This window comes from Leptonychotes weddellii, chromosome 11 (assembly GCF_054177405.1).
Source record: "Leptonychotes weddellii isolate Sample4059 chromosome 11, ASM5417740v2, whole genome shotgun sequence".
NCBI classification, from domain to species: domain Eukaryota; kingdom Metazoa; phylum Chordata; class Mammalia; order Carnivora; family Phocidae; genus Leptonychotes; species Leptonychotes weddellii.
Genome location: NC_138379.1, coordinates 94,853,635 through 94,870,284, shown reverse-complemented (window position 1 = coordinate 94,870,284; position 16,650 = coordinate 94,853,635). Strand labels below are relative to the sequence as shown.

At 38.8% G+C, this 16,650-nt stretch overlaps 1 protein-coding gene and 1 long non-coding RNA gene across 4 annotated transcripts in view; one reads left to right on the top strand and one right to left on the bottom strand.

The window, feature by feature from the left end:
* Nucleotides 1–16,650, bottom strand: part of LOC145716353 (uncharacterized) — a 438,007-nt gene that overhangs the window by 63,695 nt on the left and 357,662 nt on the right. The window lies entirely within an intron of this gene.
* The window catches only part of CEP126 (centrosomal protein 126), an 89,471-nt gene that overhangs the window by 1,253 nt on the left and 71,568 nt on the right, over nt 1–16,650 (top strand). For all 3 annotated transcript variants that reach the window (XR_014138980.1, XR_014138981.1, XM_081799602.1), the window contains exon 2: nt 302–421. Coding sequence is in view for 1 of the 3 variants with exons in the window: in XM_081799602.1 (XP_081655728.1) it covers nt 302–421 (120 nt within the window). In the remaining 2 variants the exon portion in view is untranslated. The remainder of the gene's footprint in view (nt 1–301; nt 422–16,650) is intronic.

Sequence of the window (16,650 nt, the reverse complement as noted above, 5' to 3'; positions counted from 1 at the left end):
TGAAAAACAAACTGAGGGTTCTAGAGGGGAGGGGGGTGGGAGGATGGGTTGGCCTGGTGGTGGGTATTGAGGAGGGCACGTTCTGCATGGAGCACTGGGTGTTGTGCACGAACAATGAATCATGGAACACTTCATCTAGAACTAATGATGTAATGTATGGGGATTAACATAAGAATAAAAAAAAATTAAAATTAAAAAATCATTATCCTTAGTATGAGGCTGTGATTATATTTATCAGATAGCACTGACATTCATCCACTGGAGATATAAGCCATTGTCCTTAACTTTGTGCTATTACTAGAGATATGAAAATCCATCTGGAGAAAAATTTAGAAGAAGAGCGTCAGATATTACTGCAGCAACAAAAAATATGTCGAAATCGAGCACGTAAATATTTTGTGGAATCAAACCGGAGAAAAAAGTAAGTAATTGTATTTTCTTCAAAAGTGTAGAAATTCAAAGTCATTATAAATTAATAGTTTCTCTACTTTGTAGCATTTTATGAACTATGAACCTAAGTCATGACATTGCTTTATCTGTAAAACACTGATCAAGATTTGTGTGCCTTCATAAATTTTCTTACTGTTTTTCTGCCTAAAGCACAAAGGTGGTGGTGTACTCATTCCACTGAGTGGGACCATAGCAGTCTTTTCTTGTCATAGAACTTCTTATCACAGTGTCATAGGATGGCTGCAAAATGTGCTATCTTCTTTGTTTTCTGTATCCTTTTAGGGTAAATTAAAAGATTACTAATTAGTGTTTAGTCTCTAATGGAATATAATTTGATTTTAATTTACTGTTCACTTCTATATAATTTTTCTATATAGCTATGCTCATTCATCCAATCAGAAAATGGGGGAAAATATAAATAATGGTGGAAATATGATGCAAAGAATATTATAAGTGACTACCATGAAAAAAAGAAAGCATTCTAAGCTGGAAGCCCAATAAAATAACAGTATGAACCGTCCAGTCACTGCTTAACATTTTTCAAGCTTTCTTTGAATGATTAGATTTTGTTTTTTATACAGATTGTTAATAATGTTTTTGCTACCTTGTCTGTATTTCGTCAATACATCAATAGCAAATCCCTAGAGTGTATTAACGACATCATTGAGCATGTGTTGCAAATCCCATTTGGGGAATACAGAATTGTTTACCTGTAACTTTTTTCTGGCATCATATTTCTCTTTAGATTAACTCTTTCATTGTCTGGTGTAGTTGACGTTACTTAATGAAGCTTGTTTTTGTTTTGTATTTGTGTCTTACTGTTTTTCTCCTACCTCTTGTCTCTGGGGGCATATAAAAGGCACACGACAGGTGTTCAATAAAGATGCACAGTCATACGTTGACTCAGTCATGGGTTCTGGAGTCAGAGATCTAGGCTTAAGTCCCCATTCCATGAGTTAGAGCAACTTAATCTCTTTGAGCCTCAGTTTCTCAGTTATGATTGGAATTAATAACATCTGTTTCAAGGAATTGTTATGTAGAGCAAAAAGGTAATATTAGGAATAGTTGAAAACGTGGAAAATATTTATCACACTGTCTGACCGATAGTGCTTCTTCCTTATTTAGTTTATTTTGTTGATTAGTAATTAGTATTTGTCAATTGTATGTTTTCTAATAACTGAATTACTTTGTAAAAGTGCCTTCCTGTCTTCTCTCATCAAACACTTTTCTCATTAAAAAAACAGAATTCTGGGATGCCTGGGTGGCTCGGTCGGTTAAGCATCTGCCTTTGGCTCAGGTCATGATCCTGGGGTCTTGGAATGGAGCCTCACATCCGAGCTCCTGCCTGCCACTCCCTCTGCTTGTGCTCTCTCTTTCAAAAAAATAAATAAAATCTTTTTAAAAAACAAACAAACAAACAAACAAATCCCTGGAATTCTGATGTAGAAAGAAGAGAAATTTTGCTTTAAAATTCTAAGAGGCAGAACATTTTCCAATATAATTTATATTTTTCTGTTACCCTACAGTGCTGTGTAAAGACACGTAAAAATTTCTTTTTAAATGCTAATCATTTTACTTTTTAAATGGGGACCAAATTATTTGTGCACTTCTGAATTTCAAAATATGTCTATCATCATGGCTTTTTTGGCCTTGCCATTATCTATTTATGTTTTACATCATCTAAGTTTATGCTGTCTATTCACATTATGGTCACACAGTTTTTCTTAAAAAAACTATTTTTCTTACAAGCAGAGATGTTGTCCTTCCACTCTTAGTGAGTTACATTTTGACATTAACAGTGCTGTGTCCCCTATAGTTTTCAAAGGAGAATGTTCACAGCATCAAGTTCTCTGTATTTATTGCCATCAGTTGCTTAAAATCGCACACATTTCTTTTTAAAGATCTTATTTATTCATTTGAGACACAGAGATACAGAGAGAGAGCACGAGCAGGGGGAGAGGCAGAGGGAGAGGGAGAAGCAGACTCCCCGCTGAGCCAGGAGCCCGATGCGGGGCTCGATCCCAGGACTCTGGGATCATGACCTGAGCCGAAGGCAGATGCTTAAGCATCTGAGCCACCCAGGCGCCCCCAAATCACACACATTTTAATTTTCTTTTTTTAAAGATTTTATTTATTTTTTAGAGAGCGAGAGAGAAACAGCATGAGAGGGGCAAGGGTCAGAGGGAGAAGCAGGCTCCCCAATGAGCCGGGAGCCCGATGTGGGACTCGATCCCAGGACCCTGGGATCATGACCTGAGCCGAAGGTAGACGCTTAACCATCTGAGCCACCCAGGCGCCCACATTTTAATTTTCTTGTTATTTACTACTGCTTGGCTTTTCTATTTGCCAGTATTTTTCTTATATGTTTTTATTACATTCTCAAGTTTTCCATTCTCTCAGTATCTGTAGAATGGAATCCCCTTTATTTTACTCCCAGGACCTCTACCTTCACCCCTACCTTCAGTAGATACTGCCCCAGTATGTACTGGTTATCTTTAGGCCTAATGCATAACTGGCATTCTGGGGCTTCCCTTTATTGCTCTTGCCTCCCATAGCATCACTTTTGTTTGGTTTTACAACATTATTAGTTCACTGGAGCACATCCTCACAAAGTTCTCCAATATGCTGCTATGTAGACCAAAGCACCAAATGATCTAAAGATACACATACACCTAAAGAAATTAACTATTTCCTACCTTTTTTTAATTTTCAATTTTGGAACTATCTTTGGTCAGTAACTGAACAGGCATTTATTTACTGAACGAGCATAACTGGTTGAGTACTGATAATTAAACATTGTGTCAGGAGAAAAAAAATTTTGTTATTAAACTCTAGAAATGGCAATCTGATTTAGTGTGACTTCATAAGGAAAAGAAATTGAAGTAGATTTTAAGAAGTGTGCAAAAGGAACCTCAGTTTTTTTAAAGTTTAATTTTGTTTCTTCAATTGTTTTTTTTTTTTTTAGATTTCAGATATGAGTGAAGTCATGTGGCATTTGTTTTTCTCCTTCTGGTTCATTTCACTTAGCATAATACTCTTAAGTTTCATCCATATTGTCAGCAGTGGCAAGATTTCAGTATATTTTATGGCTGAGTAGTATTCCAATGTATCAATATATCTTCTTTATTCATTCATCTATCAATAGGCACTCAATATCTTGACTATTGTAATTAATGCTACAATGAACATAAGAATGTATATATTTTTTTAATTACTCTTTTTATGTTATTCAGATAAATACCCAGAAATGGAATAGTTGGGTCATATGGTAGTTCTATTCTTCATATATTGAGGAATCTCCATATGGGTTTCCATAGTGTTTGCACCAATTTACAGTCTCATCAACAGTGGGTAAGGTTCCCGTTTCTCCATATCCTCTCCAACACCTGTGATTTCTTATCTTTTTGATAATAGCCATTCTGTTAGGTGATTTCTTATAGGGGTTTTGATTGAATTTCTCTAATAATTAATGGTGTTGAGCATCTTATTCATATGCCTGTTGGCCATCTGTATGTCTTCTTTGGAAAAATTTTTATTCAGATCCTCTGCCCATTTTTAACCAGGTTGTTCATTTTCTTGTTCTTGAGTTGCATGAATTCTTTATATATTTTAGATGTTAACCCCTTATTGAATATATGGTTTGAGATTCAGGTATATGGTGTGCAGTTGAGCAGGCTGCCTTTTCATTTTGTTGATGGTTTCCTTTGCTGTGCAGAAGCATTTTAGTTTCATGTAGTCCCATTTGTTGATTTTTGCTTTTTGTTGTTGTTCCCTTTGCTTTTGTTCCCTTAGCTTTCAAAAAAACAATAGCTGTGACTAACATCAAGGAACTTACTGCCTATGTTTTCTTCTAGGAGTTGTATGGCTTTAGGTCTTACATTCAAGTCTTTAATCCATTTTAAGTTAATTTCTGTGTATAGTGTAAGACAGTGGTCTAATTTCATTCTTTTGCATGAGATTGTTCCGTTTCCTCAACACCATTAATTGAAGAGACCGTCCTTTCTCCATTGTTCTTGGCTTCTTTGTCCGAGATTAATTATCTGTATATGTGTAGGTTTATTTCTGGGTTCTCAATCTGGTTCCATTAATCTGTATGTCTGTTTTTATACCAATAACATACTGTTTTGATTACTATAGGTTTGTAGTATAGTTTGATATCAGGGAGTGTGATACCTCCAGCTCTGTTCTTTCTCAAGATTGTTTTGACTATTTGAGATCTTTTGTGGTTCCATACAAATTTTAGAATGATTCTGGTTCTATAAAGTATGCCATTGGTATTTGGATAGGGATTGCATTGAATCTGTAGATTGCTTTATGTGGTATGGACATTCTCACAATATTAATTTTTCTAATCTGTGAGCATAGAATACCTTTCCATTTATTTGCATCTTCAATTTCTTTCACCAGTGTCTTATAGTTTTCAGTATAGAGGGCTTTCATCCCCTTGATTACATTTATTGCCAGATATCTTATTCTTTTTGATGCAGTTGTAAATAGGATTGTTTTCTTGATTTATCTTTCTGATGCATCATTATTAGTGTATAGAAATGCAATGGATTTCTGTATATTGATTTTGTATCCTGCAACTTTATTGAATTTATTTATTCTAATGGTTTTTTTGGTGGATTCTTTAGGGTTTTCTGTATATAGTATCCTGTCATCTGGCAATAGTGACAGTTTTGTTTCTATCTTTCTGATTCGAATGCCTTTTTTCCCCCTTGCCTAATAGCCATGGCCTGGACTTCCAGTACTCTGTTGAATACTAGTGCCAAGAGTGAGCATCAAGATTGAGCATCCATATCTTGTTCCTGTTCTTAGAGGATCACCATTATGATGTTAGTGGTGGGATTGTCCTATATGGCTTTTATTATTATGTTTAGATACATTCCCTCTTTACCCACTTTGTTGAGAGTTTTTATCATAAATAGATGTTGAATTTTGTCAAATGCTTTTTCTGCATCTATTGAGATAATCATATAATTTTTATCTTTCATTTTGTTAATGTAATGAATCAGTTTAATTGATTTGCAGATGTTGAACCATCCTTGCATCCCTGGAATACATCCCATTTGATCCTGGTATATGATCCTTTTAATGTATTGTTGGATTTGGTTTGCTAAAATTTGTTGATGATTTTTGCATCTATGTTCATCAAGGATATTCTCCTGTAGTTTCCCTTTTTTGTGATATCCTTGTCTGGTTTGGTATCAGGGCAATGCTGGCCTTGTAGAATTGTTTGGGCTTTCCTTCCTCTTCAATTTTTTTGGAAGAGTTTGAGAAGTATACGTAATAAATCTTTGAATATTTGGTAGAATATGCCAGTGAAGCCTTCTGGTCCTGGACTTTTGTTTTTGGGGGAGATTTTCAATTACTGATTCATTCTCCTTGCTAATAATTGGTCTGTTCTAATTTTCTATTTCTTTATGATTCAGTCTTGGAAGATTGTATGTTCCTAGGAATGTATCCATATCTTCTAGATTTTCCAATTTGTTGAAGTATAATTGCTCCTAGTAATCTGGTATGATCCTTCATATATCTGTAATGTCACTTGCAATTTCTCCTCTTTCATTTCTAATTGTATTTATTTGAGTCCTCACTCCCTTCTCTTCTTGGTTAGTCTAGCTAAGAGTTTGCTGATTTTGTTTATCTTTTCAAAGAGCCAGCTGTTAGTTTTATTGATCTTTTCTATTGTCCTTTTAGTCTCTATGCATTTCTTTCTGCTCTGAACTTTATTATTTTCCTCCTTCTACTAGTTTGGGACTTTGTTCTTCTTTTTCTAGTTCCTTTAGGTATAAAGTTAGATTGTTTGACATTTTTCTTGTTTTTTGAGGTAGACCTGTCTTGCTATGAACTTCCCTCTTAGAATAGCTTTTGCTGTATATAGATTTTGGTATGTCATATTTCTGTTTTCATTTCTCTCTAAGGGCTTTTTTTTTTAATTTCTTTGATTTCTTCTATTACCCAGTAGTTGCTCAGTAACATGCTGTTTAATCTCCACATATTTATAGTTTTCCCATTTGTCTTCTTGTAATTAACTTCTAGTTTTATACAATTATGGTTGGAAAAGATGCTTGATATGCTTTTAATCTTATTGACTTTATTGAGACTTGTTTTGTAGCCCAAGATGTGATCTGTTCTAGAGAATGTTTTCTGTGCCCTTGAGAAGAATGTGTATTCTGCTGCTTTTGGATGGAATGTTCTGTGTATATTAAGTCCATGTCATCAAATGTGTTTTTGAAGACTGATGTTTCCTTATTGATTTTTTTTGTATGAATGATCTATCCATTAATGAAACTTGGGTATTGAAGTTTCCTACTATTAGTGTATTGTTCTCAATTTCTCTCTTTAGCTCTGTTAATATTTGCTTTATATATTTTGGTACTTCTATATTGGGTATGTATATATTTATAAATGTTATATTTTCTTGCTGGATTAACCCCTTTATCATTATTGCAATGACCTCTTTGCCTCAAGTTACAATCTTTGTTTTAAAGTCTATTTTGTCTGATAATGAGTATAGTTACTCCAGTTTTCTTTTCATTTTCATTTGCATGGAATGTCTTTTTCCATCCCTTTACTTTTCAGTCCCTGTGTGCTTATTTCTGAAGCCAGTCTCTCGTAGGCAGCATGTAGATAGGTCTTGGTTTTTTGTTTTGTTTTTTTTATTTATTCAGTTACTCTATCTTTTGATTGGTGAATTTAGGCCATTTACATTTAAAATAATTATTGATAAATGTACACTTATTGCCATTTTGTTAATTGTTTTATGGCTATTTCTGTTGTTCCTCTTTGTTCCTTTCTTCTCTTTTCTCATTTTTCGTGCTTTGGCTTTCTGTAGTGTCATATTTAGATTCTTTTCTTATTTTTTTTTGTATTTACTATAAGTTTTTTCCTTGTGACTACTGTGGGAGTCACATAAAATATCCTATGTAAATAGCTGTCTATTTTAAGTTGATAACAACTTAATTTTAAATACATTCCAAAGCTTTACCTTTTTGTAACCCCCCCCCATGTTTTATATTTTTTTTAAAAGATTTTATTTATTTATTCATGAGAGATAGAGAGAGAGAGGCAGAGGCAGAGGGAGAAGCAGGCTCCCCGCGGAGCAGGGAGCCCGATGCGGGACTCAATCCCAGGACCCTGGGATCATGACCTGAGCTGAAGGCAGACGCTTAACTGACTGAGCCACCCAGGCGTCCCTATATTTTTGATGACATATTTTACATCTTTTTATCTTGTTTCCCTTAACTAATTATTGTACTTTTAATTAATTTTACTACTTTTGTCTTTTAACCTTCATGCTGGCTTTATAAGTGATTGATCTACTACCTTTGTTATATATTTGCCTTTTCCAGTGAGGTTTTTACTTTTCTTTGTTTTCTTATTAGTGCCGTTTCTTTTCAGCTTAAAGAAATCTCTCTAACATTTCTTATAGGGTTGGTTTAGTAGTGATGAACTCCTTTTATTCTAAATCTGTCCTTCAAGTCTGAGTGATAACTTTGTTGTGTAGAGAATTCTCAAGTGAAAGGTGTTGTTGTTGTTGTTGTTGTTGTTGTTTTGTTTTTTAGCACCTTCAATTTATGTCATGGCACTCCCTTCTGGCCTATAACATTTCTGCTGAAAGACCTGCTGAGAGTTTATGGGGTTTCCCTTGTAATAACAAATTGTTTTTCCCTCACTGCCTTTAGATTCTCTCTTTATCCTTAACTTTTACCATTTTAATTATAATATTTCTTGTATGGATTTCTTTGTGTTCATCTTATCTGGAACTCTCTGGGCTTCCTGGGCCTGGGTGTCTGATTCCTTCCCCAGGTTGAGGAATTTTTCAGCCATTATTTCTCAGATAATTTTTCTGGCTCTTTTTGTATGTTGTTGTCTTCTAGGCTCCCTATAATATGAATGTTATTCTGCGTGCTCTTGTCCCAAAGGTCCCTTATGGTGTCTTCACTGTTCTTTTTTTTTTTTTTTAAGATTTTATTTATTTATTTGACAGAGAGAGACACAGCGAGAGAGGGAACACAAGCAGGGGGAGTGGGAGAGGGAGAGGCAGGCCTCCCATGGAGCAGGGAGCCCGACCCAGGACCCTGGGATCATGACCTGAGCCGAAGGCAGACGCTTAACTGACTGAGCCACCCAGGTGCCCCATCTTCACTGTTCTTAATCCATGTTTACTTTTGCCACTCAGTCTGTGTGAGTTCCATTGCTTTGTTTTCCGGCTCACTGATTTGTTCTGCTTCATTCAGGCTGCTGTTGAGCCCCTCTGGTATGGTTTTCAGTTCAGTTACAACTTCCGTTTGCTACTTGATGTTCATCCATTCTTCTCCCAAGTTTGGTGAACATCTTTATAACCATTACTTTGAACTCTTTATCAGGTAGATTGCTTATCACCATTTCATTTAGTTTTTTCTGAGTTATTATCTTGTTCTTTCTTTTGGAACACATTTGTCTTTCTCCTCATTTTTCCTAATGCTCTATGTTTGTTTCTATATATTTAGGTAAGGCAGCAACCTCTCCCAGTCTTGAAGGGGTGGCCTCGTGTAAGAGATGTCCTACAAGGCCAAGAAGCACAGTCTCCCCTGGTCACCAGAGCAAGGCACTCAGGAACTATCCCCTGTGTGGGCTGTGTGCACTCTTACTGTGGTGAGGCTGTCGCTATGCACACTCGTGGGCAGGGCAGGAGCTCAGTCTGGCTCCAGGAAGCGGCTGTGACTCCCGCAGTGTGTCAGCAGGGATGGCCTCTGACCCCAGCTGTGAAACCCATTCCTGACCAAGCACACATTGTGGGCACGGCTCTTGGGGGACACGCCCACTGCTGCTAGCAGCAGGTTAGAGGGAGAATTCCAAAAGGCTGCTCCCCATGCTGGAGTTAGTAAGGTCAGCTGAGACAGCAAAAATGGCTTCTGCCATTGTTCCAGTCCCAGGGGAGAGTGCCTACTGTTTCCCACCCCTTTGGCAGACACTTAAAGGTTCGTAAATGGGTCACTCTTACCTGTTGTCTGTGCGCGGTTCAGATTGGTGTTGAGTCTTTGCAAGAGCCCTCTAAGAGTGAGTTTTCTGTTCCCTACAGTTTTAAAGTTTTCATGAACATAATCCGTGTTGATCTTCAGAGCCCAGTGTTTTGGGGCTCATCTCTCCTGTGCAGGATGTAAGGTTTGCGGCACCTGGTATGAAGATGGAAGCTGTTACTCCTCAGGGAAACACTGCATACCTTTATATCCCTTCTGATTGTGACCAACAGCAACTGGGGTGTCGTTGTCCCTAGCAAATTTGTGTTTCTGCCTCTTTCCCTTATTGATGTTGTCCTTTTATCCTTTGTTGTGGAGGCTCCATTCATTCCATTATTCCATGTGTAGTTGTGAATTTGTGTCCATGGGAGGAGTGTCCATGGGAGCTTCAGGATCTTGCTAGGCTGTTATCTTGAACCCAACTCAACCTTCAGATAGTTTTAAAATACTAATGTAAGCATAGAGACTTAAAAGTTCAGATGATCAGATAAAATTCCTGTGTAACTAACCAGCAGAATAAGAGAGAAAAGGACAGAATACAGAAAATTGCCCAAATAAAGAGAAGAAAGACTACCAGGTAATAAATGAGGGGCAAGCACTTTGGAAGACTCACTAAAATATATAATAAAAAAGATTCCTTAAATACCCTAAAGGCATGGGGCACCTGGGTGGCTCAGTCTTTAAGCATCTGCCTTCGGCTCAGGTCGTGATCCCGGGGTCCTGGGATCGAGCCCCGCATTGGGCTCCCTGCTCAGTGGGGAGCCTGCTTCTCCCTCTCCCACTACCCCCTGCTTGTGTTCCCTCTCTCGCTGTGTCTCTCTCTGTCAAATAATAAAATCTTTAAAAAAAAATACCCTACTCCCGGCTCAGCAGGGAGCCTTCTTCTCCCTCTGACCCTCTCCCCTCTCATGCTGTTTCTCCCTCTCAAATAAATAAATAAAATCTTAAAAAAAAAAAAAAATACCCTAAAGGCAGAAGGAAATTACCTATGAAATAATGGGGTATCTGCAGTATCTATTTGTGAAAATGATGCAGTTTGAAGTTTCCCATGAAGCAAGAAATATGTACCCTTAGAATAAATAAGAAGGAATTATACTTTAAGCAGTGTCATATTTATCATGTTTATCATGTGGTATATACTGTAAGCTAAAAAATATACATAGATTCAAATAAGGTCATATGTCAGTATGTGTAAATATCCAGGGGTATATTGTGCATAATATATTAATAGAAAATTAAAGGAATTTAGGATATTTACAAGTAATCTTTGACCATTTAAAAATGTTCTAGAGGACAGCCATTTACTCACTAAACTAATATTTGCTGGGAGACTTAAAGATTTCATATACTAAAGAATAAAAAATAAAATGCATGATTCCTGCCCTGAAATTACTACTTGTGAAGTAATAAAGGATGACAGTGCTGTGCACCAAATACTGTGACAGTCGCCTGTGACGTTCGGTGGGAGCACACTCACACGCTGCAGGACAGAGAAGAAGTCCGGGGAGAATAAAGTCTTATTAGATGACCAGGAGTTATCCAGGGCCCTGAGGGGTAAGAGTGTTTAACACAAAGAGGACATTATGTGGAAAAGTTTAATGTCGTGAAATATATGACAAAAATTTTATGTCATTTACACAGGAAAATGTGGAAGAGTGTCAGAAGATGAAGCTGTAAGTTGGCTGGAGACATTTCATAACATCCATGCCAATCTAAAGAAATTAAACCCTATCCTTAGTACTTGGAGATGCTGTTGAAGGAGGAAAATCCGAGAGTGTCATAATCAGATTTATATTTTAGCTCGTTACAGCAAAGAGTTAGGAGGTGAGATAGAAGCAGCTGGAGGCAGAGAGAACAAGTAGACAGTTGTTTTACTAACCTGGGCAGAGCACGAGCACACAGACAGGGCTGTGACTGAGTGGGTAGGGTCTGTAGGAATCTAAGGTCAGGGGTGGGTGGTACATGAAGAGCGTTGTCAGAAAGGGAATACTTATGGGTTACGCAAACTTTAATATTTTTTTATTATTATGTTAATCACCATACATTACATCATTGGTTTTTGATGTAGTGTTCCATGATTCATTGTTTGTATATAACACCCAGTGCTCCATTCAATACGTGCCCTCTTTAATACCCATCACCAGGCTAACCCATCCTCCCACCCCCTCCCCTCTAGAACCCTCAGTTTGTTTTTCAGAGTCCATCGTCTCTCATGGTTCGTCTCCCCCCCTTCATTCTTCCCCTCCTGCTATCTTCTTCTTCTTCTTTTTTTCACATATAATGTATTATTTGTTTCAGAGGTACAGATCTATGATTCAACAGTCTTGCACAATTCAGCAAACTTTAATATTTTTAACTGAATCTTTCTAAGTTACAGTGCATATTTCTGGGATCCTTTATCCAGATTATAATACATATTGTTTGAGTTTTCCTTTATGCCCTAGGATAATTATTATAAGCATCAAATATTCTACTCTGTTTTCTTGCTGTTCTGCCCTTGAGCTGTTAAGCTTTATTTAGTTCATAGTAGTAGCCTGACAGGTAAGCTTGTTGCATTTATCTATTAAAGATTTTCTCTTCACCTTAGCTGAAATTTCTCTTTTTTAAATTTAAGTCTTGGGGCGCCTGGGTGGCTCAGTTGGTTAAGCGACTGCCTTCAGCTCAGGTCATGATCTTGGAGTCCCTGGATCGAGTCCCGCATCAGGCTCCCTGCTTGTCAGGGAGTCTGCTTCTCCCTCTGACCCTCCCCCCTCTCATGTGCTTTCTCTCTCTCTCAAATAAATACATAAAATCTTTTAAAAAAATTTTAAAAATTAAAAAAATAAATTTAAGTCTTTATTTTAAGGTAATTATAGATTCACAAGCAGTTGTAAAAAAAATAAATAATAGCGATCCCATAGTACCCTTTACTCAGTTCCCCCCCCCAAAAAAATTATAGTTCAGTCTCACAACCTGAATAATGACATCTTTACAGTCAAGATACAGAACATTTGCATCATCACAAAGATTCCTCATGTTGCCCTTTTATAGTGACACCCACTTCCCTCCCACTCCTACCCCTGGAAATCACTAATCTGTCCTCATTTCTATAGTTTTTTCATTTCTAGGGTGTTACATAAATGCTGTCATACTGTACGTAACCTTTTGAAATTGACTTTTTTCACTTAGCAGAATACTCTAGAATTCATCCAGGTTGTCGTGTGCATCCCTAGTTCATACTGCTTTATTGCTGAGTGTTTTCCATGATATGGATGCACCAAAGTGTGTTTAACCACTCCTTCATTGAAGGGCATCTGGCTAATTTCCAGTTTGGGTTACTGTGAATAAAGCTGCTATAAATATTCATGTATAGGTTTTTGTGTGAATATAAGTTTTTATTTCTTTGGATAAATGACTGGAAGTACAATTGCTGGATCATATGGTGGTTGCATGTTAGTGTGTTAAGAAATTGTCAAACTGTTTCAGAGTGACTGTGCCCACCAACACTGTCAGATTGATCCCCATTTTCCACATCCTCACTAGCACTGGTGGTGTTAATGTTTTTTATTTTAGCCATTTTTATGGGTGTGTAATCTCATTGTATTTTTAATTTTCATTTCCTTAATGGCTAGTGAGGTACCATATTTTTTCACGCACTTATTTGCTATCTGCTTACCCTCTTTAATGAAATTTCTGTTAATGTCTTTTGTGTTTTCTAATCAGATTTCTTGCTTCTTCAGTTTTGAGTGTGAGAGAACTATATACATTCTAGATACTTTGTCAGACGTGGTGGTTTGCAGATAACATCTACTCTGGCGCTTCTCTTTTCATCTTCTTCACTGGGTCTTTCCTGGAGCAACACTTATTATTTTTATAAAGTCCAGTTTATCTGCTTTTCTTTTTATGCATTGTGCTTTGGTGTCAAGTCTAAGAACTCTTTGCTTAACCCTAGATCCAGAAATTTTCTCCTGTTGTTTCCTAAAAGTTTATATTTTTATATTTCATGGTAAAGTCCATGATTCATTGTGAGTTACTTTTTGTATAAGGTGTAAGACTTCGGACCCCCTCATCAGAATGCAGTTGAGCATATTCATGTGGGTCTATGTCTAGGTTCTGTATTCTATTCATCTATATGTCTTTGCGGAAGACATATGCTTCAATTTTTATTGTGATTCTGTAGCTATATATTATGTAGTGATGGAATTGTGACTATGTAGCCGTATCACGTGTTGAGATGGAATTGTGATTATGTAGCCGTATCATGTGTAGTGATGGAATTGTGACCGTGTCGCCGTATCCCGTGTTGAGATGGAATTGTGACCGTGTCGCCGTATCCCGTGTTGAGATGGAATTGTGACCATGTCGCCGTATCCGTGTAGTGATGGAATTGTGACCGTGTCGCCGTATCCTGTGTTGAGATGGAACTGTGACCGTGTCGCTGTATCCCGTGTAGTGATGGAATTGTGACTATGTAGCCGTATCCCTTGTTGAGATGGAATTGTGACCGTGTAGCCATATCATGTGTAGTGATGGAATTGTGACCGTGTCGCCGTATCCCGTGTTGAGATGGAAATGTGACCGTGTTGCCGTATCCCGTGTAGTGATGGAATTGTGACCGTGTCGCCGTATCCCGTGTAGTGATGGAATTGTGACCGTGTCGCCGTATCCCGTGTTGAGATGGAATTGTGACCATGTCGCCGTATCCGTGTAGTGATGGAATTGTGACCGTGTCGCCGTATCCCGTGTTGAGATGGAATTGTGACCGTGTCGCCGTATCCGTGTAGTGATGGAATTGTGACCGTGTCGCCATATCACGTGTTGAGATGGAATTGTGACCATGTCGCCGTATCCCGTGTTAAGATGGAATTGTGACCGTGTTGCTGTATCATGTGTAGTGATGGAATTGTGACTATGTCACCGTATCCCGTGTTCAGGTGGAATTGTGACCGTGTCGCCGTATCCGTGTAGTGATGGAATTGTGACCGTGTCGCCGTATCCGTGTTGAGATGGAATTGTGACCGTGTCGCCATATCACGTGTTGAGATGGAACTGTGACCGTGTCGCCGTATCCCGTGTAGTGATGGAACTGTGACCGTGTCGCCGTATCCCGTGTAGTGATGGAATTGCGACCGTGTCGCCGTATCCCGTGTTGAGATGGAATTGTGACCGTGTCGCCGTATCCCGTGTTGAGATGGAATTGTGACCGTGTCGCCGTATCTGTGTAGTGATGGAATTGTGACCGTGTCGCTGTATCCCGTGTTGAGATGGAATTGTGACCGTGTCACCGTATCACATGTTGAGATGGAATTGTGACCGTGTCGCCGTATCCCGTGTTGAGATGGAATTGTGACCGTGTCGCCGTATCCCGTGTTGAGATGGAATTGTGATCATGTTGCCGTATCATGTGTTGAGATGGAAATGTGACCGTGTCGCTGTATCCGTGTAGTGATGGAATTGTGACCGTGTCACCGTATCACGTGTAGTGATGGAATTGTGATTGTGTAGCTGTAAGGTCAGTCTTCAAATCACACAGAGTGAATCCTCCCACTTGATTCTTTTTTAGAATTGTTTTACGTGTTATAATTCCTTTGCCTTTATATATAAAATTTAGAATAACCTTATCTATATCTGTAAAAAATATTGATGGGATTTTTGCAGGAATTGCCTTCTACCTTTATATCTACTTGGTGTGGGGAGAACTGACATGTTTCATTTGTTGAGTCTCCTAATAAATCTACTGAGTTTTTTTTTTCAGTTATTGCATTTTTCAGTTCTAAAATTTTCAGTTGGTTCTTTATATCTTCTATTTTGAGACTTTGTATTTTTCCACTTGCAGACATGTTCATAATTGCTCATTGAGCACTGTTATCATGCCTGCTTTAAAGCGTTTGTCAGATCATTCTAACATCTCTGTCATCTTGGGGTTGGCATCTGTTGTCTTTTTTCACTCAGTTTGAGATCTTCCTGGTTCTTGGAATAAGTGTTTTCTGTTAAAACCTGAGTGCTGTCCTATTATGTCATGAGACTCTGAAACTTCCTTCAGCTGGCAGCTTTAGAGCGCTCTCTCTGGCACCATGCCTGCTGGGGAAGGAGTGTGGGGGCGGACACTGCATCAGTGAGGACAGATGGAGGTGGACGTCTGGCTGCAGGAGGGCCCCCGTGACTGCAGCAGTAGTGGGCGCTACAGTGGCCCCTTCCGTGGTTCCCAGGGACACCACAGTGCGAGCAGCCTTGGAACTGTTCCTGGGGAGTGCTGGGTACCCAACTCATTGCATCTGGACCCTCCAGGAGACCAGGGGAGCCATGTAGCCCACAGCGAGGAGTGCGAGCACGCTGCTCCAGCCTGAGCCCTGGGGATGCAGGTTGCAGCAGGGCAAGTCTGGGCTCTGCACTCACCTGCTGTCTGCAGGACTGGCTTCTCCTCATCCCGGGGCTACAGAGAGCAAGCTTCAGCTGCCACTGGTTTTGGGGATGTGCCTATTGACCTGTACCCGCTGCCTGCTTCTTCCACTGATGGGCTATTTGAAGTTGTTGGTCAGGCCCCATGGCCCCAAGTTGGTCTGCTTCCTGTTTTCCAACGTTTATAGTCCTTTTATTTTTTCATAATCTATCATGTCTAGGATTTGCATTTGTACTTAGTGGGAGAACTCACAGAAGGTAGGTCTACCTCTGTCTTACCTGAAGCAGAATTTGTTTCTTTTTGATGGCAGTATTTCTCTTTGAGAACTAGCTCCTTAGCCGGGTGCCTGGGGGGCTCAGTGGGTTGGTGGGGGGTACTCTTGGTTTCTGCTCAGGTCCTGATCTCAGGGTTGTGGGATCAGCCCAGCTCTGTGCTCAGCCAGGAGTCTGCTTGTCCCTCTCCCTCCGCTCCTGCCCCCTGCTCACTCTCTCTCTCAAACAAATAAAATCTTAAAAAAAAAAGAACTAGCTCCTTAGTCTTTCTTCTTTTATATTTCTAATACATTGTGACCTAGTAAATAGAGGATCTTCTTAGAACTGAATCTGAGATAAGAATATAGCTGGAGTGGTGGGGGGTGAGAGGGATGGGGTGGCTGGATGATAGACATTGGGGAGGGTATGTGCTATGGTGAGCCCTATGAATTGTGTAAGACTGTTGAATCACAGCCTGTACCTCTGAAACAAATAATACATTACATGTTAAAAAGAAGAAGAAGAAGAAGAAGATAGCAGGAAGGGAAGAATGAAGGGGGGAAAA